The 25,264-nt window shown below is 42.7% G+C and overlaps 1 protein-coding gene across 1 annotated transcript in view; it reads left to right on the forward strand.

The window, feature by feature from the left end:
• Lrch1 (leucine rich repeats and calponin homology domain containing 1) overlaps window positions 1-25,264 on the forward strand; it is a 199,631-nt gene that overhangs the window by 158,155 nt on the left and 16,212 nt on the right. The window contains exons 16-18 of the mRNA XM_059273333.1: window positions 8,236-8,345; window positions 13,822-13,959; window positions 17,648-17,725. Coding sequence (XP_059129316.1) covers window positions 8,236-8,345; window positions 13,822-13,959; window positions 17,648-17,725 — 326 coding nt within the window. The remainder of the gene's footprint in view (window positions 1-8,235; window positions 8,346-13,821; window positions 13,960-17,647; window positions 17,726-25,264) is intronic.

The raw sequence follows: 25,264 nt of genomic DNA on the forward strand, positions 1-25,264 counted from the left end.
AGGGTATCTGCTAGGCCTTTGACTTTCAGCTGAATAAATGAGTTCTTTCCTCTGCTGCTGTGACCCACGAGTACTCTAGGCTGCAGGCTTGCAGGACTGTTAAGATTAAGGATATTAACTGCATGCAAAGTATGTGACCGATGAGTACTAACACTCAGTTTCTATCGTTCTTTTCATTCCATATGCCATCTCTCATTCTCCTCCTATATTGTACATTTGAATTTAAATCCCGTGTAATGAAATCCACTCCATTTCCATACGAACCTTACGCCACGTGTGAAATCCTGCGGCCCCTTTGGTTTCCCCTGGTCCTTGTGCAACTGTCCTGTCCGCCTGGCTCTCTCGCTCTCCTGCAGACCCAGCCCTCATTCTTCCTATCTCCTTCAACAAACTTACACAGGCACAAACATGGGACAGCTCTAGCTACAGTGTTCCCTCTGAAGGAGACAGTGACAATGGTAGGTGTTTTGTCTCTTCTTCCTTGCTTGTGTGAATAAGCCGGTGACTGTGCTGCACATTGCTTTGTGTGTGGCTAGAGACAGTAGATGTTGACCTGCATGCTGCATACTTAGGAAGCCTCGAAGGCAATGCCAGACAAGTGCATGTGAACTGTTGCCCAACAGTTGATGACGTGACAGTTTACATCCCTGAGGGTACTTAGTCTGGGGAGGATTTTACAATACTCTCTTCTCTACCTATTTTGCTTGGGATTTGGTTGGTTTGTCTGCTCATCTACAAAGATTTGAGCTCACAAATTTCTGGTTTAGAATGTGGGTGTGGTGATACACTCCTATAATCTCAGCATAGGGGAGGCTGAGGCAGGAGGGTAGCGAGTTTGAGGCTACCTGAGGCTATATAGTGGAGCCCCGCCTCAAAAAATAAGGTTGATCTTTTATTATCTATGTTTATCACATGGCGTTTTTAAGGAGATTTAAAGGTGCCATGGCTAATCCTAGAGTTTTGCACTGAAAATAATGTTGACATTGAGAAGTTTCTAAAAATGAAGAGAAATTACTTTTCCCTTTTTATTTTTCCAAAGGTTTTTTTTGTTTTTGTTTTTTTTGTTTTTTTGAGACAGGGTTTTTCTGTGTAGTTTTGGTGCCTGTCCTGGATCTCACTCTGTAGACCAGGCTGGCCTCGAACTCACAGAGATTCGCCTGGCTCTGCCTCCCGAGTGCTGGGATTAAAGGTGTGCGCCACCACCGCCGCCCGGCTTTTTCAAAGTTTTTATACATCTTGACCTTTATACTTTTTTGGTGTGAATTCACTCACATTAATGGATACTGAGTTAGTCTGAAAATAATGTGTAAATTTTTAAAAATTGGGGACACCCAGTGAGTCTTAATATGGATTTCCTACTTTTGTCTCATTAGATAGTTCAACTAGTTCAAGATAAAAATAAAATTATTTAGAACTATATATCACATATATCCAAATCTCTGTTCTGGTTTAATGTGAGTTGTAAACATTGTACCTCAGACTACGAAGTGATAGAAGAAATATTAAATGAAACAGAGAAGTGAGATGTGAGGTATAACCACTATGCACACATAGCAGTGTATATGTTTTCTGATGCTAAATATGCTGTCTATAATATCTATAACTACTTGCTGTGATCTCTGCTTAAAATTCGGCCAGATTTTCTAGTTATTAAAGAATAATGTATATTCTGATAAACTGATTCCACAAGAAATATTAGTATTTCATAGTTGTCTAAATCAGTGGTTCTCGCCCCCAACCATAAAATTATTTCATTGTTACTTCATAACTGAAATTTTGCTGCTGTTATGTATTATAATGTTAAGTATCTGATTTTTCTGATGGTCTTAGGCAACCCCATGAAAGGGTTGTTCACCTCCAAAGGGGTCGTGACCCACAGGTTAAGAACTGGTGGTCTAACTTTTTTTTCACTGAAATTAAGCATAATTAAAAAAATCATGAAACAATATCCCCTTCTTACATCATCCTGCTTTAAATTCTGGAAGCTGGGGATGATTTGATGGAAACTTTCTTGATAAGCTGTTCTTTTATTTAAAAATAGATGACCAGTTATGAAGAGGAGTTTCTGCTTTTCCAAAACCTGGTTGTTATTTACAGGAAATAAGCCTAGTGTGAAAGATTAATGTGTGAGTTGGCATTTCCTTGGGAATGATGTCTGAATCCAGAGGAGTTTTTTTTAAACCTGGGAAAGATTTAGAAATTTTAAACAGCAGAATTTCTCTGCTGGTATGTGAACCGACCAATATGAGACCGTCAGGTGCTGTGTGGATGTCGCTGTGAGATAGGGATCAGGGAGGCCTCTATTCCCAACTCTGACTGTCTCCTGTCAGCAAATCTACATTCATTATACCAGTGAGGACCTGATATGCAAGGCTTTAGGCCAGGCCGCCTTTTTATTGGAAATTCTGAGATGTCAACAGCCAATAATCACTATGAACATCTAAAAATAAAACAAGCCTTGCATTTATTACATGACCTTTCTTTCCTGTGTATAACAGTTCCAGGGATTTACCACATAGTGCCACAGCAGTAATAAAAGGATTATTTCCAATATTCCTCTGGATTGGGCAATCATGTCAGATGTCTTTGGTGGTTTTCGTTTTTCTTTATTTAATTTGTCCGAAGTGTGACACACATCTTCACCCCCTGTGTGTTAGACTTGGCCTTGTGACTGCAGCATGTTTTCTGTCTTGGTTGCAGAGGCCATGCAGAAGAGCTGAGGATCATGGCATACATGCTTTCCACGTTGTTCTCGGTGCTTCCGTAGAGCCAGACCCTTGCGCTCTAGGCCTTCTTGGCGTGTCCAGAAATGCTGATGTGCACATTAGTTGTGTCCTCAGCGTCTTCGTTCTCTGACACCTGCAGCTACTCAGCCTTGTAAATGATGGCGTAGACCACCATAACGTAACTTTCAGTATTAGCTTCACAGACTTGGAATAGTCATTCTTCATTGCCTCATTTTGCACACAAAATCTTCTCCTTTCCTTTAAACCCCTTCCAACATTCTGTTCCAAACTGAGCTCATTTTAAATTCATCATTTTCTTTGTAACATATTCTTCAAAGAGTTTTTTTTTTTCTTTTAATGGCAAACAGGCTTGACCAACCTTGGGCATTTGGAGACTCACAGTTTCTGAAGTGAGTCCCCGACAGGGACAGATGGCATGGAAGTCCATCTGTGACTCTGCCTGCCTCTGCCACAGGCTGGGGTGACTCTCCTTCCCTCTGCTCGTTATTGAGAACTCACCCACTTCTCCTGACCTAGCTCTTTTTTTGTGGCTTAGTCTTCCCTTTACCCATTTACTTGGAAGTCAAAAACCCATCCTGGCCTCTTTTGAGGTGTTTCTGCCTTTTCACTTGTGGTGAATTCATAGGTACTAATTTGGACTTATTTAAAATTGATCTTCGTATAAGAGTAAGGGAATGGGCATCCATCTCCAGCCAGTTTACAGACAACTTTGTTTCTTTTTTGATGACAGTGTACCACTAAGGTCTTAGTCTCCCCATTACAAAAATAGGGAAATTGAGGGTGTGGGAGGTTGTTCAGTGCCTTTCAACTCTGGCTTCAAGTTAGAATGCCTGGTCCTTTGGTTCAGAGACGTTAGGTGAGCATTGGTGTTGAGTCAAAGCATTTGCTTGTTTACCTTTTTATGTGATACATGGTAGACATTAGATTGACAATATCTGAGTTAAGTAAACTGCCCAAGATAACAGAGAGGAAATTTCAGCATTTGAAGGGCAGTAAATGCACCTAATTTACTTGGAGCGCACCAAGAGGAAATGAATGAATTTGTTTGGCTTATTTCTGGCTCCCAAGAACCCACCTGAATCTAAAGTTCATAAGTGTTCAAGTCATTGTATGTCTGCCCTTGTATTTAAACATATTAAAAGGTACGTTAGTTCATATTCTTAACTTCCAAGAAAGAGGAAGCTAAATATCAAAGCCCCAGGCTTTCACAGAGAAGACATTTCTTTTAATTCTGTTTAGTTTAGGTAAACTAATAATTTTGTGCAAAATGCATGATTTTTTTAATTATTAATGAAGTGGTAAAGCCAAAGCCTGCTTTAGAACTGTGAGCATCCTTTCCTTAACTGAAAGGTAACAACTGGAGAAAGGATTTTGTTGTGTGCACCTGTTAAGTGCCTCCCTGTGCTAAGCACGCCTCTAACACACATGCAGCTCAGAAAAAGATGGACAGAGTCTCTGCTGCTGTGGAAATTTTGTTTTAGAGGTTAATGTGTTCAGACCTGGAAAGTAATTTGGGATTTTTCTGTGAGAGGAGAAATCAAGAAACTCGTCATCAGGACAGTATAGTTTCTGCAAAGATAATCTTCATATGCATCCATCCTTCCCAAATACTTGTTTCCTTTATTCATCAACAGACCTGTCTCGGCACACTCCTTTGTGGGCTACAGCAGAGCATGCCATTGGGCTCTTGCAGAGTCGTGCATATTATGCAGCAATACAGAGTGATGAGTGCCAGGAGATGTACACAGATAAACGCCTTTGATGTTCATGGGAAGTAGAGATTATGGGGTAAAGGTGCAGAGGCCGTAGACTGAAACTTAGAAAGGATGGGAAGATCAGTAGACTCCTCCATATACAGATATCACCAGCCTCTACAGGCCTGTGTTTAGAAATTTGATCCTGTTACGTGGAATATACCCAGCAAGTCTTATGGCCTGTTGTAACTGTTAACGATTTGCTCCCTGATAATTAAACAACAAAGAGCTCTTTTTTTCTCTGTATCTCAATCATCTGCCCCCCTCTTCCTGAGCACAAGTGTGTATATCTGGGTGTGTGTGTGTGCACACTCGCTTACAGACCTCACTTTCTCTTATAGTCAAACAGGATGGCATTGAAAAGCAGATGCTAACAATTTGAGTATTGTTATATATCTTCAAGTTAAACTTTCAGTCCCCTGAATTGAGTAGGGAGCTCTTGAAATGCTGTGATAGGGAATTAAGACAAGACAGGATAATTCTTCCATGGGTCAGTTTCCTGAAGACTGGCTTCAGAAAGAAATAAGCTGGTAGGTTTATTAGCTGAAAGGGTTTCTTTAAAATTCTTAAATAGTCCACAGTAGTTATAACTAATTGTATAATTTTAGTGTATATACTACATAAACTCATTTCCAATAATTGTATGTACATTTGCAATATTTGTTTAAAATGGTAAACTACAGTTGAAATACTTTTTTTTTTTTTGATTGCTTGCTGTTCACAGAACAAACACCTCAGTGTGTGGGTTTTGTTTTTCAGAGGCACAGGGAATTTAAAATAAACAGGCATGACAGGAAATTAAAACCCAGACTTCATTGCATTCCCCTGATATCCCTCGCAGGGCTCTGCTAACACAGAGGCTAGGATTGTGTGCAGTTAAGCCAGAGTTCACAGTTCATTCAACTTCCTCATATTTTCAGATTCAGAATGGAATCGTCCAATAAAAACACATTGAAAATATCAGGCAGGTCATATTAGATAAGATTTCTCCAGGAACAAATGTAAGAGGGAAATGACCTCCAAAGCAAACAGTAGACGTATTGGAGTGGGGTCGAGGCGCCCCTTGGTGACATGTGGGTGCATTACCAAGCTCTGTCCACATTCCTTGACTTTTTTGGTAAATTTGGTTAACATCGTTGGGAGATGAGGCTGCTGTTGGTTTTACCCTGTATTTCTCTTCCCAATGCTGTACCCCCATTGCTTCTCATTGGTCAGTTTGCCCTCGTCTTTTTTTTTTTTTTTTAACTCTTCTGCCCAGCAACTGGATCACATTAGCCTCCTTTTGCTAGCCTTGTCTTTCCTTCTTTCTTTCTTTCTTTGAACCGGTCTAACTCCAGAGACTCCTGTGATGCACTTTTTTTTTTTTTTTTACCAGTGACATCTTGCTTCACTTCCATCCTAAGTCCAGGGTACAGACTCCTTTCTGCAGTTCTGGAAAACCTTGTGCGCCCTTAGGTCAGCCTTGTTCTCCAAGAACCGAGGCAAAGATTGTGTCTGTCACATTTCTCATCTTCCCAAGCATCTCAGTGCTGGTTCTGGCGTCTTTGAACTCGTGTAGAAAGGAAACTAGAGGATTAAGATGGATACAGTCTCACAGCACTCGATATTTAAGTACATGAAGAACACAGTTTTATTTTCTCTAAGTGTTATATTTGCAAGCTATATTTAATTTTTAAAGTGTGATAGACTGAGGTCATTCCTGAAGTGACCTTGTAGGAAATGGCAGAATGAACGTTGTGGACTCCTTGTATTCACGCTCTTTAGATGACAGTGGCTGGAACTATTGCAGTTGTGGTTTTCCCGCCACTTACTAGGTGGTGGCGATTTCTGACATGGGAATTCTCTGCACAAACTGTCCTGAATGACTCAGCACCGCTCCTGCTCCCAGTCAGATCTTAAAAATCCACACAGAGAGAACCAGACCACTCCACTTCCAGCAGCAGAAGCAGCAGCAGCAGCGTTGTGTCTCGAGGCTAAAAAATCTCTAGCAAGAAAAACTTACAGTCAGCACTCCCCTCCTCCCCGCTGAGACAGGGCCTCCCTGTCTAGCTCTGGCTGGCATATGACTCACTATGTGGACCAAGCTGGTCATTAACTCATCTGCCTCTGCCTTCCAAGTGCTGGGATAAGAGGCATGTACCACCATGCCAGGCTACTAAAATCACTCTTTACGGGTAGAGTATTTTTAGAAGGCTGCAAATCCACTTTTACTTACTTACTTTTCATTAGCATACATCTGTGAGTAGTGCAGCATCACACAGATCTCGTATCCCGTGGCCTCGGCAAATAGGTTGCTTCGGAATTTGGCACGAATCACATCACTCTTCCCGTGGGCCAGAGTTACCTTTCCCCAGATGATTCTGGTTTTGTTGAGTTTGCCTCCAGGAGGACTTCTCTGGCCTAAGGAGAATTCAGTTTCATCTCTGGCATACACATCTTCAATTTCAAGAAGAGCTGTGCTCTCATTGGTTACTGAGACCTCCTTATAGCCAGCAAAAATGGCCTTGCAAACACAGCCTTCCTAATAGACTTGGTTTTTAGAAGTCCTGTTCTGAGCATTCCTCCACAGGTGCAAAGATAGTGGAAACCCATATGGAGAAAGTGTTTTAATTATCCCAGCTGTTGTTAATCACCTAGATGTTTAGTGCATATGAGTTTTGTGAGGGTGTCCCCCCCCCCCCCCCCCCCGCATCATCCATTTGTTCTGTTCTGTTCTGTTCTACACAGTGCTGGGGGCTGAACCCAGGACTTAATATATACTGGGCAAATGCTCCACTACTGAGCTACACATTCAGCCCAGGAGAGTGTATATTTTTTTTAACTTAAAAGATTTATTTATTTTATTTTATACATATGGATGTTTTGCCATACTTGTATGTCTTTTTACCATGTACATCCGTGGTGCCCTCAGAGGCCAGAAGAGGGCTTCAGATCCTCTGGAATTGGAGTTAGAGATAATTGTGAGCCACCATGTGAGTTCTGGAATTAAATTTGGGTCCTCTGGAAGAACAGACAGCTGAGCTGACTTCCTAGCCCCAGGAGTATGTGTTTTCTGAACTACTCCAGCGGAGGCATGTCTTCAGCCACTGCTCTGGTAGGAAGCCTAAGGCCTCAGAGCCAGCAGTGATAAATCCACCTGTAGTCCAGCCAGCCTTTCTGACAATAATCTGAGCTCATCTGTAAAGAGCTGGCTCTTTGAACACCTGGGTGACGGGGCAGGAAGCAGAATTTTTCCATTCCATTCTCAAATATATAGTCCTACGTGTTATCACTTAGTTTTGGATAGAGGCTTATTAAATGTGAAGCCAACAAGAACAGTTTCCTATGCCTATTTTTAACATGTAAAACAATTCTAGTATCTTCTTATTTGATCTAATTACTTAGATTGAAAGAAAGACAAAGCGTACAGTTAGGATATTGATTAGAACAGAAGAAACAGTGGAAAGGAGAGAGAATTGGGTGATGGCATGTTCTCATCTCCACCCCTCTCAGACCCGCCCCTCAATTCAGTCCGTCTGGTTCATTCAGTCACCACAAAAACAGCTTGGCAGTCCACACAACCTAGACTAACTCAAGAGATAATTTCCCTTTGAGTATTCACATCAAACTTGTGCTATGAACCTGGACTCTATGAAAGATAAATAATTTGGGATAAATAAATTATTTAACTGAACTAGGACTAGCCCTGTGTAACTATACGGATTGATTTTTTCCCCCCTCCATTTCTATTACAGTGTTTCTAAGACCTCAGAGAAATTTGGAGTCTATAGACCCGCAGTTTACGATTCGGAGGAAAATGGAGCAGTTGAGAGAAGAGAAGGAGCTGGTGGAGCAGCTCCGAGAGGTACTGGGGGTGCAGGGGACAGAGTGTGGTGTTCAGAATCAACGCAGCACTGTGTGTGTGGAGAAAGCCTTCCTGAAGTGTTGCACATAGTCCTCCCTGTTACGGATCCAGCTAGATCGGTCCCCGACAGACTCTTTGTTAGTGAGTGAGTCACTTACCTCTGACTTTCAGTTTCTGCTCATGAAGACTCATCACTGGGTTCTGCTATACTATAAAAGAGTGCATGTCATTCATTTGCTGAATAGAAGTATGTCATTAGTTTAAAGATATTTATATAGTATTCTGAACTTTGTATTACAAACCTGTCAGAGCTTTTAAATCCACCTTGTAATAAGCAAACCATTTGAATTCCTATGGAAGGTGCAGTCTGGCCTGGATGCCATCCAAGACTTTCAGCACAGTAAAGGTGGGGATTGGGGCTGTGCGTGCGTGCGTGCGTGTGTGTGTGTGTGTTCACTGCACTGTTGTGGAACCTCATGGGCACTCTGAAGGTCTTTGTGTCTATGTAGGAAAATGATACAATTGTATAAGAAACTAACAGTTCCATTGCCAAGAAGAGGCTGGTGTCAGCTGCAAAAGGCAGCTTGTAAGTAACTCAAGTTCAAAGAGAAGTGTCATGGTTAGGGCCACAGAGGGTAAGAAAGCTCCTGAGGGGCCACAGATTTTATGTTGAAGCCTCTCTTTCCTCTTAACAAATTTTTTTGGCCACTGTATTAATCAGGGCCTTCTAAAGGGAAAGAACTGGTAGAATAAATGAATAAATGAATATATATATATATATATATATACACATGCATACACATATATGTGTATGTAAATATATGTGCATATATGTATATATGTGTGTATATGTATTTTATTTTAATTATATGTAATTTAAATAATCTCTTAAATATATATGTATATATATTTAGGGGATTTATTAAATTGACTTGTAAGTAATCACAGTAATCGTTGTCTGATACTGGAGAGGCTGAGAATCCAGTAATTGCTCAGTCCTTGAGGCTGGATATCTCAGTGGACTGAATCTGGAACTAAAAGCCTAGAGGACTCTTGGGTGCTACTGGTCTTCAGTCTATGTTGGACTCTAAAAGCAAAGCTTCCTTCTTTCACATTTGTTTATCCCAGCTGCCACCAGAACATGTCAACCCCATATAGGTGGGTCTTCCTGCTTCAGATAATCTGACCAAGAAAACCCCTCACAGCCGGGCTCAAGAGCTTGTGTTTTGGTTGAGTCCAGATGCAGACAAGTTGATGACCAAGATTTGCCATCACAACCACCACTCCATGCCAAGGAGCATTTAGGTGATGGCTATGATGCTTAGATAGTCTATTGAGAAGAGATAGTCAAAATAAGGAAACAGAAATACACAATTTCAGAAAACAGTGAATTTAGCAAAGGAGCAACAAACGTTCTCAATGAAAATGAAAGTAAGTGGTCAGCCGCCATCTTTATTACTGCAGGTGATGCTTTATCAATGGTGTAGTGGGCTGTTAGGAGGAACAAACAGTTGGAGACCTCCTACCAACACTTAAGTCATACTGACTGGCTTAACAAGCACAGGGAAGTTGGACTTATTGGTCTGGCATATACGAACATGAACTTGAAAGTCAGACTTCAGGATGTGTGAGAGGATGATTGGAAAAATAATAGTCCATGTTTTAACCTTAAACTTGAAGAATTTAATAATGAGAATTAGAGACAAAGATTACCTTACAAAGCTAGGTGTCTGGGAACTAGGGAGGTGGCTTAGTTGGTAAAAAATGTCAGCTATACAGGCATGTAGTCATATGTACAACCCTGAGAACCCACGTCAAAACTGGATGTGGTGATGAGTGCTTGTAATCCCAGTGTCTAACTTTGCTAATGCTGTGATTAAATACCATGACCAAGGCAACTTATAAAAGAAAATGTTTAATTTGGGGACTTACAATTCCAGAGGGATAGAATCCATGCCCATCATGGCAGGGAGCATGGGGGCGGGAAGGCATGGCACTGGAGCAGTAGCTGAGAGCTCCCATCTTGATCCACAGGCACGAAGCAGAGGGAGCAAACTGGGAATGGCCTGGGCTATCTAAACGTCCAAGACCTCCTCCAGTGACACAGCTCCTCCAACAGGCCGCACCTCCTTAAACCTTTCCAAACAGTTCCACCAACTGGGGACCAAGTATTCAGACATGTGACCTATGGGGTTCATTCTCATTCAAACAATCCTACACCAGCTTTGGGAAGGCAGGGACAAGTGGACCCTAGGTTAAATGGTGAGATCCAGGTAAAAGTAAGCATTCCTGTCTTCAAAAATAAGGCAGAGAGGGAGGTAGAACCCTGAAGCTGACTTCTGGTCTTCTTATGCACATGTGTGTGCACACCCACACATACCCATACACAACATAGACACACACACACACACACACACACACACACGTACGCGATGTCTCCACACAGATCTGTTCTGAATGTCCAGCTTCGTGAGCTCTTTCTTTGCAGTTTTCACTCATTGCAAATCACCATTGCAAATCACTCAGTTAGCTGTCCCTTCATAGCTATTGCTCAGTTCAGAAGAGCTTCTGCTTCAGCAGCAGCTTTAGCTCGGGGTTTAAAGTTGATCTCAGTACTTCCTGCTAGAGAACAGACTAGTCACACCCTTCCCAGGCCTCCCCGTAAGCACACCTGCACATGCTAATTACCCTGAAGGGTCAGATGAAGAAGGTAGATTGGTGATGTCCTTGGAACTTGAAGACTATCATGGTCATGAGCTCCAATGTAGATGTATCCAACCGTCTTATTAAATAAGAAACACAGAACCAATGCAAAGAAGAAAGCCAAGAGATCAGAGCTAAGATCCTTACCCGCCTGCTGCAGCTAGCCTCTTGAGAGAGACCTACTTTCTGTCTGTTTGTCTTTATATAGACTTTCTGTTCTGCCTTCTCATTGGTTGTAAACCCAACCTCGTGACTGCCTCGTCACTGCCTGTCTGTACAGACCTCCAGACACACATTGGAGCGTGTGTCTCCAATGCTGGCTGTATCCTTGAACACACAGAGATCTACCTAGCTCTGCCTACCAAGTGCTGGGATTAAAGGTGTGCGCCACCAACGCCCAGCTTTTGCTATGGCTTTAATAGCTCTGACCCCCTGGCAACTTTATTTATTAACATACAATTAAAATCACATTTCAGTACAAATAAAATACCACCATACTCCATGGGTTTTCTTCTTACCTCATGTTTCTCTGGAGCCAGAGACACTAATGCTCACATAGCGAAGGCTTGCATCCTCTACCTGGACAACTAGGGAGTGAGTGGTCGAGCAAGACAGAGAACTTTCAGACAGCTGGTGTTCTCCTCCAGCTGGACACCAGAGAAAAGGAGCTAGTCCCACGTGTGCCCTGTTAGCAAAGGCTGAGTCAGAGGCCGTCCCTGGGAGTGATGTCAGAGAAACCAAGGTGGAAGCCAGAAATTTACCCTCTCTAGTAAAGAGCCTGTCTTTATTACCTGTGGGGAGCCTGGATCCTTCCTCTTGGACCTAGCCAGAGGAAGACCGCTACTATCCTGCCCCCTTTCTGAGGCCAAGTGGAAAACTTGGTGGGAGTCTTTCTTTTTGTACCAGACCAATATCCCTAAACACAGCCACCTAAAACAGAGTTCTAAGGGAATCTGAGACTCACGACACAGTGCAAAAAGTGCCTGGATTTCAATCGAAAAATCACTCCTCAAATCAAGGATTGGGAGGGTCATAAACCACAGAAGAAAACAGCCCACAGCTGACAGATGTTAAAATGACCCGACAAAAGGTGGAAATGGCGTTTATTGGCAGAGTGTTGGGTCAGATTCACTGGGCTACCAGTGAAGATCCTGCTTTGATCCCCAGCACTGCAGGGGTGAAAAGAATGCCTAGAATTGTGTGATGGATTTCCAAGCAGCCACAGTAGAGAGACCTTGGTGAGTAATGAGAAGAAGCCATACAGTGGTACACCAAGGAACCACAAAACCTCAGCAGAGGAGGACTGAGTGGATGTTTGGAACTGAAAAATATTATCCACAGTAATGAAACCTGATGGAGAAGAGCCACAGCAGAGTGGAAAGATGGTGGAATGAGCTGGAATGACAGGATGGTAGACATGACTTTAAGACCCAGAGAGAAAGCAAGCTGAAAACAGATGGATAGAGCTTGGGAGCCTGTGAGGGAATGATGTGTACAAAGAGTTCAAGAAGAAACATCAGTCCCCTGGGCATCCTTGTGAAAGAACCTTGTATTTCTTGACACACAATAATACCATGGTTGTTTTGCAAGTTGTTGTTGTCATTGGGGAAATTTGGCAGATAGTGTATGAAATCTGTCTTGCTTCCTAATTCTCCTGTCTTGTTTCAAAATTCAAGTTTAATTTTATTTATTTTAAATTATGTGTCTCTGTATATGTCTGAGTATGGGTATGCATATGAGTGCAGTACCTGCAGAGACCAGAAGAGGGTGTCAGATCCTCTAGAGCTGGAGTTATAGGCAGCTGTGAGCAGCCTGATGTGGGTGGTGGGAACTAACCTCAGGTCTTCTGGAAGAGCAGTATATACTCTTAACTGCTGAACCATTTCTTTAGTCCTTCAAGTCTAATATTTAGAATAAGGATCATTAATTGATTTCTCAACTAAAACGCTTCCCTTCATCCCCCTCCCACCCCATGTCAACTCCAGCGAGCTAGCCAGATTTGGTTGTTATCATTCCATTCATTCTGTTTTTGTATTCTCATAACCAAAGCTAGGAAAATATTGAAATTCAATGATTCCAGTTTTGGTTACATGGGTGTGTAATCCCAGTACTGAGGAGGTGGAGGCAGGAGGACCAGGAGCTCAAGGTCATCCTCAGCTACATGGAGAGTTTGAGCTAGCCTGGACTACAGTAGTGCCTCTATCTCAGAAACAAACTAAAAAAGGATTTTATTATTTCTGCAGCTTTTAATTAAAACATTTCAGTACAACTGAATCTGTCTTTATATAGAGGGTTTTAAAAAAGATGTTTGAAAATATGTAATGAGCGTTTTTCAAACATTCTCCCTGTGTCTGGTGTGTGTGTGTGTGTGTGTGTGTGTGTGTGTGTGTATACATATATGTGGAGGCTAGGAGATGACTCCTCAGATGCCATCTACATTTTTTTTTTTTTTAGTCAGGGTCTCTCTCTCACAGGCCTGAACCTTGTTTACTAGGCTGACTAGATAGCAAGCCTTGGTGACTCCCCTGACTTCACCTCCCCACTGCCAGAATTACAGGCATACACTATCATCATACCAGACTCTTAGGGTTTCTGGTGTCAAGCTTGGGTCCTTGACAGCACTTCAATGACAGAGCCACCTCCCCATCTCTAGACACTCTTACCCTTGTCCCCCCATTAAGAATAGTGCCTCAGTTCATAAATACAGCTGTGTTTAATACTTAACTTGCTTCAGTGCCCATAGCAACTGGCTCTTTCTGCTTCCCACCCCCAGAGCATCGAAATGAGGTTGAAAGTGACCCTGCACGAAGACCTAGGGGCAGCACTCATGGACGGTGTCGTGCTCTGCCACCTGGCCAACCACATCCGCCCGCGGTCTGTCGCCAGCATCCATGTCCCCTCACCTGCGGTTGTAAGTAATGCCAGATAGAGGAAAACTGGCATAGGACAAGCTCTCTTGTTGTTGGTTAAAGATGCGGGTGAGGTCTCTGGGAGTCTGCCCGGATCCCTTCCATTGAGCCCCCTACAACTAGAAGAGCAGAGCAAAGGGAGCCTGAGGAAGCAGCACTTCCGGTAAAGAAAGGCTGTTAAAAAAACACGTATGGGAAAGACAGAAATAACTATCTCAGGTGTGGAGTTTAAAGAAGTTACGGATCGATACACTGGTTTAAAGGCCATAGAGCACAGAGATTTGGCCCTCACAAAGGGGTCTGTGAACAGCAAGATGTCTCTTCAGAAGGCTGTCTGGCTGAAGGCTTTTTCTAAGTGGACTCTCTCGCACTTTTTTCTCAGTAGGCCTTCACTAGATATTCATTCCCTAGATAGCCCAAGCTGAGCCCCACTGCCTCAACCTCCCCGGTGTGGTCGTTACTGATTGGGATCTCTTCTCTTTATTCCATCATTGGGGATTTTGCAGTAGCTTGTGAAGGTATATAAATATAGAAAGCACCCTGAACAACCGACCAGTCCAGGTATAACTCAGCCGGTTTTTCTCCTCCCTTCCTCAGACCCAGGGCTTCTGCCTGCCTAGCAGGTGCTTTCCTAGTGAGCTATATCCTAGCCCTGACCCTTGTCCTAGATGTCACAGAGCCGGGGTCAGATGATAGAAAGCTACAGGGACCGTTTGTGATCCCGCCTGCAGGAGCGGAGGGATCATAGGGGGCCACAGATAGGCTTATCTTTGGAGCCCACATAGGGTTTTATACAAATAAGAACAGAGAGAGTTTATGTCAACAGAGTGGGTGTGTGCGTTAGGGAAAGTTGAGGCGCTTAGGGGCTCAGGTGCAAGGTTGGATTAAGATTCCAGATCTACGTCTAAAAGCTTTGGGCAAGTTGCATCCTGTCATTAGCTTGATATACACCCTTCTCTGGAATAGACCTGCTCTCGAGAAGATGAAATGAGGTACCGGAGAGACAAGCCACGTAAATGAGTCACTTGCTACCATGTGTGTTTATATATAGCAGAGCCACTAATCTCAAGGTACAATTTCGACTGTGTAATCAGTGTGTCAGGTGACCACTTGGGTGAGACCCCTGCCCACCTCCTTCAGGGGAGCTCTCACTAGGGCCTTTTTATTCTACTCTGTTTTCTCCTGGCCACAGAAAGATGAGCTAGTGATCTCATTTCAACCATCAGTTCCTTTTCTATAATATTGACTGCTTTTTTTTCTTTCAAAAGTATGACCACTTTTATTTATTTATTTTTTTGCCTCAAAAACATTGGAGGGGTAGCCGTATAACTTCTCCTTGAAGTCTGTCTCTAGCAGCCTTACTGTAGGACAGTGAATTCTATCATTCAGTGCAGCGCAGAGGTCTCCAGTCTCTTCCTGTTACTGTTATTAAGAGTCATATTTATTTTTTAGTTCTGTGTGTAGGTATGTGCACATAAGCACAGGTGCCCGAGGAGGCCAGAAGAGGACATTGGATCCCCTGGAGCTGGAGTTGCAGGTCTTATGTGGGTGCTAGGAACTGAACTTGGGTCCTCCCTTGGCCACTAAGCCAGTTCTCCGTGACATCGCGTGAGCGTTATGCCACACTGTGAGCTTTTCCCCCCCGGTTCATGAGAGACATACTGGGTTCTCTGGCTTCCAAATGGAGTGTGCACTGTCACCTTGCAAGGTGTCAGGAGACATTAAGAATTGTGAACTCTTACACTTTTATTTATGTTTCAGGAAAAACACTATACTTTGAAAGAGATCTTTTCATTTTAATAATTTTTTTAATTGGAAAAATATAGGAAAAAGTGCTTGGCAGGAGAAAATAGCAGAAACAGCGTCCTTCTGTCTTTACCATTAACAGACTCCATACATTTGTGTTTTTAATTATGATCCTATATATACTATGTAGTGGCATTTAAAATCTATGAGAGCCTAACTTGTCAATCATCAGATCTTCTTAAGCATCCTTTTTGCTGTTGGTTACAGGAGTCTGTCGGTTACAGCTCGCTTCTAAATGCCTACTAATAGAAATTCTCCTGTGATCTGCTTGAAGTATTTTTGTTTTTAAAGGTTTTTTTTTTTTTTTTTTTTTTGTGTGTGTGTATGTGTGTGTGTATGTGTGTGTAGGCATGCGCTTGCCACAGTGGGTGTGTAGAGATCACAGGATAACTTACAGAAATTGGTTCTCTTCTCCTACTGTGTGGGTCCTGGAATCGAACTCAGGTCATTAGGCTTGGCAGCAGGTGCCTTTATTTACTAAGCCATCTTGTCAGCACTTCAAGCAATTTCTGATGGACCCAGCCCTGCTGTAGCCACAAAACCTGGACCTGTGGGTGCCCACCACCCTGCCCACCACAGTTCCTGCTCTACACAATGAGAATTTGGTTTCTTTCTATTTTCCCTCATTGCAAGCCCCCTATCACCAGTAAGAACTACCCCCATGTCTCTCTACACCCTCTTGGCTTATTGTTTCCAGCTACACCAGAGCTATGTGGCCCAAGGTTTGTGTCTTCTTGTTCCCCTGTTGTGCCCTCAGCACCAAAGGCAGCATGTGCAGAGTAGACAGCCGATACGGTTGTGTCTGCACCATCGACGATGCCCAGGGTGCCTGACCCGACCGTACTACTGCAAGCATTACGTGTTCTGGTCTTTGATTTCGTGAGCCCCGTGGTGTGTGGGTTTGAATGCCAACCTCAGGAAAGGTCGTTTGCCATAGTCCTTGTCATTTTCAACATACTGAAAGTTTTCCTTAGGAGGAGAAAAGCTAGTTTTTCTTCAGTTTTCCCAGCTGTAAGCCAAACACCGGCACCCCCGTTGGTACAGTTCATGTGAGTTTTGATTGGTTAATGGTGAGGCTGAACCACTGTCACAGCACTGTACCTGAAATATGAGTACATGCTGATGGACAGTGGAGCCCTAGGACCACAGGATGCCGGGCTTCTGGTGCCTCACTTCCTCTGGATCCTATTCTTCTCTATTCCTGGTGTTCTCTCTGATCCTCCTGTCTGTGTGTGGCTGGGCACAGCTGTCCTGTGTCTTTCTGTGACCCTGTGACTGGACTTCCTCTTCTGCCCTGAGGGACAGTATTGGTTTAGCCTCTCTGCTCAGTTGTTTCAGCCACACTTCTTGCTTTCCTTTTTAAGGAGATTAATAGTGGAATTTTTTTTTAAAAAATGGTAAGACATGTTTAAAACTTACCATCTAAAAATTTTCCTGTATGAATCAAATGAACCTGTTATCCATCCACACTTTCCAAGTCATCAAAGTGATTTTGGGGGAGGGGGGGAGGGGACAATTAGCCTGATGGATTTTAACCCTTTGTATGGAAATACATTTGTGGTTGGAGAAAGGTGATGTTTGTGGTATATTTTTAGGTGAACTAAAACGGGTTATCCAACTGTATGGTGTGTGTTTTTGTGTGAATATACACAGATATTTAGAGGTGAGAGCAGAAAACCTGGCATACATATATGTCAGCATATCAGCATTACAGACTTGTGTCTATCTAAACATCTCTCTACCAAGCACATATAAAGGCCTGTGTATGCATATGCACACAAAGCTCAAGAATATGACCTACAATATTAAGTTTTTTGTCTCTAGATGGATGTTAATCTTTTTTAATCTTAATACTATGTTGTTTCTGTATGTTTACATTTCTAGCCCAAACTCAGCATGGCCAAGTGCAGGAGGAATGTGGAAAACTTCTTGGAAGCATGCAGAAAACTTGGCGTTCCCGAGGTAACACCAGACTCAGTTCAAATGGCCACGTTTTGATAAAAACGTCATTGTAGCTGTTTGAACCATTGAATAGACATCTTGTTTTGGTTTCACTTTTTTTTTAAGTTTCAAGAAATCATCTTGAATAAGTGACATACATTTTTAGCTGAAATTGTTCCATTGCAATGAAATTAAAGTGGTTTTATATGTATGTTCAGTTCTAAGGAAAGGGGGGAATCATTTTTTTTTTGAATATGAAATACCAAATTTGAAAGAAAAGGACTAATATCAGTGAATTGATAAGAATCAGTAAATTCTCTAAGCAGAAATCGCTGAGACAGGGAGTGGCCTAGGACCAGATCCATAGAGTAGCTAAGAGCAACAGGTCGGAACAGGGGGGTTCTTTAGCCTGGGATGTTTGGCAAAACCTCCGATGCCATACTAATGGCTGGCTTTCGTTCCCAGTGGCTGCATTTTCAGATAGGAGTCAAACTAACGTTCATTGAAAATACAAGGACTGCCACTGTTGTCGTTGGTGATAACAGAGCATGGGGCTTTGTAGTTTGCTCACTACATTTTCGTTTTATCCTTCTGTCTGCTCTAGGCCCGGTGTGCGGTTCTCTGTAGCTCACCTAATTATACAGTAAATATATAATTATATATTTACCCCTCCCCACTCCCCATTCCAGGTTCAGCCCTACAGACATCCGCAGGAAGGTGCTCAGGGCTTTTAGAGACTTCCATGTTTAATTGAACATAAAATGACTTCAGGATTTAGGTAGCAGTCACAGAAATGAAGATGTTCCTCATCATTGTGGTAAACAGAGATGAGTAGAAATTACATTTCTTATGGCTTCTATGTTTCCTAATGATATAGGGATAAAGCAACTTAAAAAAACCAAAACTCTGATGAGAGACTCTGAGCTGGTGTATCACATTTCAAAGTATACTGCACCCCTCTCCTCCTAGCCCCCCATTTTCTTTCTCCCTCTTATTTTGGCTTAGGGGGAGGTTAGTAGAAGGATTCTTATGTTATTTGAGAAAAGGGAGACTATTATTAAAGTGTCCTTCCATTGAGCTGTGTCAATGAAATTTACCAATTCCATTGTTGAAAAACAAAATCTAATTTTATTTACTGGCCGAAATGTCTTCGTGATCAGTTCTGCTTTCAACTCCATTAATCTGTGCCTCTGTGTCGTTTGTGTGTGTTGGAATACCAGAAACACTCTTGGCTTCAGATATTTGTGAAAATACAATTTTTCTGATAATTTGATTCTACTGTGGGCTATTAAGAGTTCCCACTGTGAATCGGAACTCTCAAGCCAGTCACAGATGATAAATGACCCGCATCTGTGTTGGAAAGCCCTGATGAGTTATGAAGGATCATTCTTGTCACTGTCTCTTGGCTTACCCTGGAACAAAATGAAATGTGAATGCCCTTACTAAGTGAGAAAAGGAAATTAAAATAAAAAAAGAGCAAAACATTACAATTTCTCAATATGCCCCTATCATGATGCCTTTAATCGTAATACTCAACTCATAATTCCCAGGATGGGTGAAGAAGAGTGAATGACCCTTGCCAGAACCACATGACCCAGTTGGTTATACTTGGCTATTTTTAAAGTTGTAAGAGATTTTCAAGGGGTGTGTGTGTGTGTGTGTGTGTGTGTGTGTGTGTGTGTGTGTATCTACCCTAATTTCCACTGGTTGCAAGAGTTACCTTAGATCACTGCTACTAGAAAAAATGTGCATAAGCAACTAAACTTCTTTACTGAGAATTTTAAGTAAGGAAAACACACTTGAATGGAAAACCAGAAGTCCCCAATTGGGAAGTAATTAGCAACTTTTCCTGCTTGCTCAGAACAGAATGTGTTCATCTCACAAATGCATGAGGGAATGTTTCATTCAAGGAAGTGACGTGAAGTTAATCTGTTGTCTGAGACTGTGTTAGTTCTCTTTGTCATAGATCACCATTTGGGGCTACAGCCTAAAGTCAGCATAAACACTTGGTACAGTTTGTCGGGTACATAGGGGTAGATGCAGAGCTGAGCAGATTCAGTTAAATGATTATGTACAAAGTCAGTTGATGGGTCGGGAAGGGCAACGGTTTTTAAAATTGTCCTTACTTTTATAGTTTATTCCATTTTTTAGAAATCTCTACCAGTACAGTCAGTGTTTATTAAATATTTATGTACAGTTGAACAGTTGATCCTCAGAACCAGGTGGTGGTCTGTTGATTATCCAGGAAGTGTGCCCGTGTGGGATGTTGTAAGGCAGCATTTTGACTCACTAGATAAATAGTAGAGGGTGTGGGTGAAGCTGTCATCCTGTGGTGTGTTAAGCTTACTCCTTACAGTAAGGGGTTCCAGGCTGGCTTTTGTGCACACATAGTGTCTTTGGTAGGCTCTATTCAGAACTGTAGACAGCATCAGGCAACAGGGATACCCTATGTGAGGCTGACGCTGGGGTCAGATTGGCAGCTATAACTGACCTCGGTGCAAGCATCACCTTGGCCTTGAGGACAGTGCTTGATGGGCTCCTGAATCATTCAGGATAGAGTCTTTGTGTAAGAATCTGAGTCTGGTTAAGTCTTGGGCCCACAAAGCCATTTCTACCTCTGAGCTTCCTTTGTCATTTTTGGTCAGCTGGGTCCCCCTGTTGACAGGTAACAGGTTCATTGTGGGCTATCATTGCACATCTAGACAACTTTAGGAATATTACTAGTAGTCTCTCAGGTTGAGAGAACTCTCTCATTGAGGACAAATCAAAAATATTATCCCGCAGATAACTATGTGGTTCACTGTGAATATTTCCACCCAATTTTAAATAAGTAACTGTGGTCTTAAAACCATGGAATAGTCTTTCTTACAGAGATACCTGTTTACATGGGAGGGGGGTGGCGCTTGGATCAGAAAGATACTTTTTTTTTCCTCACTGCTCTGACCTTGCCCTGCTTTATACTCTCTCTAGAGAGAACATAGAGAAGGAAGTTAAGACAGTGACCCAGTCGGCAGTGGGTGTGGACACCTTGGCAGGCGGTGGCCCTTCTTCCCTCCTTGGTGACCAAGTCCCTGCAGAAGGATGCAAAGCCACTAATTTTCATTCCAGATTCACAAGGACAGGCTGTTGGGTGGACCTCAGTTGCCATACCAAGTGGAGTTAAGAACAACATGGAGAATTACTTGCAGATGCTAACACTGATTCTGTGAACATAGGCTTTACTATGTTGGAGGTTTTCTCCTTTTTACCACCTTTCAGTATTTGGACTTGTGTTTTGTAATGAGATTTTTCTACAGAAAGTAACGGTAAGGCATTCCTACATTACACATGCTGTGAAGAGTTAGATTTTGCAGACGTGATATGGATCAGAATTTTGTCATCCAATGGCAAATTGAAGCTAGAGTTTTGTTTTCATTTTTAGGAGAAATGAGTTTCTTATTTTCTTCGAGTTTGTCTCAGTTTCCCACTTTAGTCATCCCTTTAAATTGAAACCAACGGTTCTTTGAAGGGTGGACATGAGATTCTTGGCATGATATTTATTTTGATCCAGTAATCTTATTGATTTATTCTGTAACTGGGTATGGAAATACAAACTGACAGATTTGTTATTACACTAATTTGTAAATTCATACTTTTGGAGGAACCTACATTTAAAGTCAGCTCATCTCTTTTTTTTAAGATTTATTTTTCTTTCTAATTCCAAGAATGTCTGTGGGTTTGTGTATGTGAGTACAGTCGCCCATGAAGGCCAGAGGAAGATAGCAGAACCCTGCAGCTGGCATTTAAGGCTGTCTCCCGTCCCCCTCAGTTCTTTTCTAAGGACCATACACTCACTCATGTGAGCATCCTTTCCCTGGGTGAGCTTCCTGCCCACCTCTGACCAGTCCAACCTGTCTCCATGCATAGTTGAACATAAATCATTTTAAAAGCAGCTTTTAAAATGAGGGTTTAAAAAATTTTAAATACAAGGACACTTCAAATTTTTTTCAAATATATTTAGTTATTTTTTTCAAGATGTGGACCACCTTTTTTTTTTTGGATGTTTTATGGTTGGCAATGACTTAGGCAGAGAGGGAATTTTACAGTAGAGATCTAATTTTTAATAACAGTCAAGTTACCTATGTAGATAAATTAGCTTGACAATATTAGAGCTGCCCTCTAAGTCCATAAACTTGGCAATTCTTTATACTTGGAGAGAATTCGAAATCCCCCACCTTTCTTCCCTGTGCCAGACTGTATACCTAGTCACCAGGTTTGAGTGATTACCAGAATACTATTCCATGATACGTTCAATCAAAATAGAAGCCTATTGATTAAGTAAATGCATTCCAGTTTTCTAAATAGAGCTTCTGCCTAGATATGATTAGCTCTTAGAATTTAGACTCGGTAAATTAGACTCGGTAGTAGTGTTCTAGTTGGTTTCTGTTGCTGTGATAAACACCATGACCATACGCAACCTGGAGAGGAAAGGGTTTGTTTCATCCTCCAGCTCCCAGTTAATGGTCCACCACTGAAGGAATTAGGGGCCGAAACGGAAACAGAGGCTGTGGAGAAGCACCGCTGACTGGCTTGCTCAGCCACTTTCCTTATACAGCCTAGGCCAACCTGCCTAAGGGTGATACGTAACTCACAGTGGACTGGGCCCTCCTACATCAGTTTACAGTTAAGAAAATGCTCCACTGACGTGCCCACAGGCCAGTCTGATGGAGGCAGTTTCTCAGTGGAGGTTACCTCTTCCCAAGGGTGTCAAGTTGACAACAAGCTGATAACAGTGGGCTGTGTCAGCTTGACATAGAAGCCTATGGCCTCCGCTTGTCCCCCAAATCCCTTGCTAATGTAACAGTATAACACTTAGTGCAACTTTAAAACTCCCACAGTCATTAAGATGTTCAACACTCTGACAGATGTGGTGGCACATGCCTTTAATCCCAATCCCTTGCTAATGTAACAGTATAACACTTAGTACAACTTTTAAAACTCCCACAGTCATTAAGATGTTCAACACTCTGACAGATGTGGTGGCACATGCCTTTAATCCCAATCCCTTGCTAATGTAATAGTATAACACTTAGTACAACTTTAAAACTCCCACAGTCATTAAGATGTTCAACACTCTGACAGATGTGGTGGCACATGCCTTTAATCCCAATCCCTTGCTAATGTAACAGTATAACACTTAGTACAACTTTAAAACTCCCACAGTCATTAAGATGTTCAACACTCTGACAGATGTGGTGGCACATGCCTTTAACCCCGGCGCTCAGCAGACAGATGCCCGCACGTATCTGTGACTTTGAGGCAGGCCTGGTCGATATAACAAGCTCCAGGCCAGCCAGGGCTATGTAGTAAGATCTTGTCTCAGAACAAAGTTTACTTTAAAAGTCAAATGTCTCTTTAATAATCCAAAGTCCTTTAACTGTGGGTTCTTATAAAATCAAAAGTAAGTTATATGCTATTTTATTTCAAGAGGGAAAACCAGGGCACAGTTACGGGAAGAGCAAAGCCAAACCAAAATCTAACTGTAAAAAGCTCCGTGTCCGGTACCTGGACTCCCTTCTGAGCGTCTGGTCTCCAAAGGGCTTAGGAGTCCCACTCTCTGGCTTCTACAGTCATATAGCCTGTCTCATAGGCTCAGGCTGGCCTCATTCCACACCTGCCTCTGCCCTTAGCAGACATCCCCTGATCCTGCCTCCTCCGATATCCCAAGATTTCCACTACCGCCGAGTGCACTTCACTAGTGGCCTCTTCTAGTCTCTCATAATGCCCAGCCTCAGCTTCTCGCCATGATGCCTTCCATCCTGGAGTCTCTACTACAGCTGAGGCTGTTCTTTCACCAGTGACCTCTCCTGGGATCTTTTCAGGGAGACTAACCCCGCCACACAGTGTCAAGCCTCAGCTGCTCTCCACGACACCTTCATGCCTTCAAAACCAGGACCATCTGGGATGAGACTCTTAGACATTATTTACCAAGTTCTGCTGACAAACTGATGTGCAGCCTCTCCCCTCCCCAGCTCCGACTGGACCACAGCTTCTGTGTGCTGACCCCTAACAGCACTTCCCAGAAGACTTGACCCCTGTGATGCTGGTCTCTTTTCAATCACGAATGATTTTCTCAGATCCAGCTGCCCAGCATTGATTTGTTCCAGAAAAGCAAAGGTTTCGCTCAGTGGTGCTGGTCTCGTGTTGATCACAGCTGACCAGACATCACAGATGCTTAATTTGAACGATCACACAACCAGCTCCAAAGAGGGACGTTGAGGAAATCTCAAGCTTCCTTCTGAAACTTCCCAAGTCAGGCCTCCATCGTCAGCAGTGTTCTTAGTCTCATCTTCCAAGTCCCCACAGTAGCTCATTAAGCTCTGAGCGCTCTATCACTCTTCTAGACAAAGCTTCAAAATCCTCACCATCACCAAGGCAACTCTTACAAGAGAAAGCATTGAAGTGGATGCTTGCTTACAGTTTGAGAGGTTTAGTCCATCATGGTGGGGAGCATGACTGTGTAGGCAGGCATGGTGCTGGAGAAGTAGTTGAGAGCTACATCCTTATTTGCAGGCAGAGAGACAGAGACAGAGACTTGGGGCCTGGCTTGGGCTTTTGAAACCTCAAAGCCCACCCCCAGGGACACATTTCCTCCAACAAGGCCATATCTATTCCAATAAGGCCGCACCTCCTAATCCTTCTCAAATAGTGTCATTCCCTCATGACTAAGCATTCAAACATGAGCCTATGGAGCCATTATTATTCTAACCTCCACATTGACCAAACTCAGCTTGGGTTAGGAAGGGAAGCCAGAGCAGAAAATTAAGGCAAGAACTGAAGCAGAGGCCATGGAAGAACACTACTTCCACTGGCTTGTTCAGCCACCCTACACAGCCCAGACCCACCTCCCCAGGGCTAGCAGCATCCACAGTAGACTGGGTACTCCTACCCCAGTTAGCAATCAAGAAAATGCCCCCACAGACATGCTCACAGGCCAGTCAGATGGAGTAAATTCCTCTGTTGAGGTTCCCTCTTCCCAGGTCTGCCAGGTTGACAGCCAAAATCACCCATCATGAGGACTCTTCAAACTATTCCATAAAATGGAAAGGGAAAGAGTAATTCCCAGTTATTTTACAAAGCTGGCATTCGACAGACACTGAGGGTGGAGTAAGACAAAACACAAAAAGAAAATCACAGACCAGTTTTCTTCAGTAAAACAAATTCAACACTACAAAGGTAATCATGATAAATCAGTTTCATTGTAGGGATGCAAGTGTGGTTCAACATACAGCAGTCAGTAAGTACGACGTGAATGTAAATAAAACCCAGGACAAGGACATTGCAGTGGAGGCAGAAATAGTCTTTGACAAAATCCAGCATCACTTTATGGTGAGAGTTCCAAAACCTGGAGTTAGAAGGATCATAGTTAACCTAGTAAAGGCTGTGTGTGATAAACCTATGGCCATGTATTGAATGGGGACAAATTGAAAGCAAGTCCTCTAAAATCAGAAACAAGGCTCTGGTGTCCGCTTTCTCCTCTCCTGTTCATTGTGAGGCTTGACTTCTTTGCTAGAGCAGTAA

Source organism: Peromyscus eremicus, chromosome 9, assembly GCF_949786415.1.
Source record: "Peromyscus eremicus chromosome 9, PerEre_H2_v1, whole genome shotgun sequence".
NCBI classification, from domain to species: domain Eukaryota; kingdom Metazoa; phylum Chordata; class Mammalia; order Rodentia; family Cricetidae; genus Peromyscus; species Peromyscus eremicus.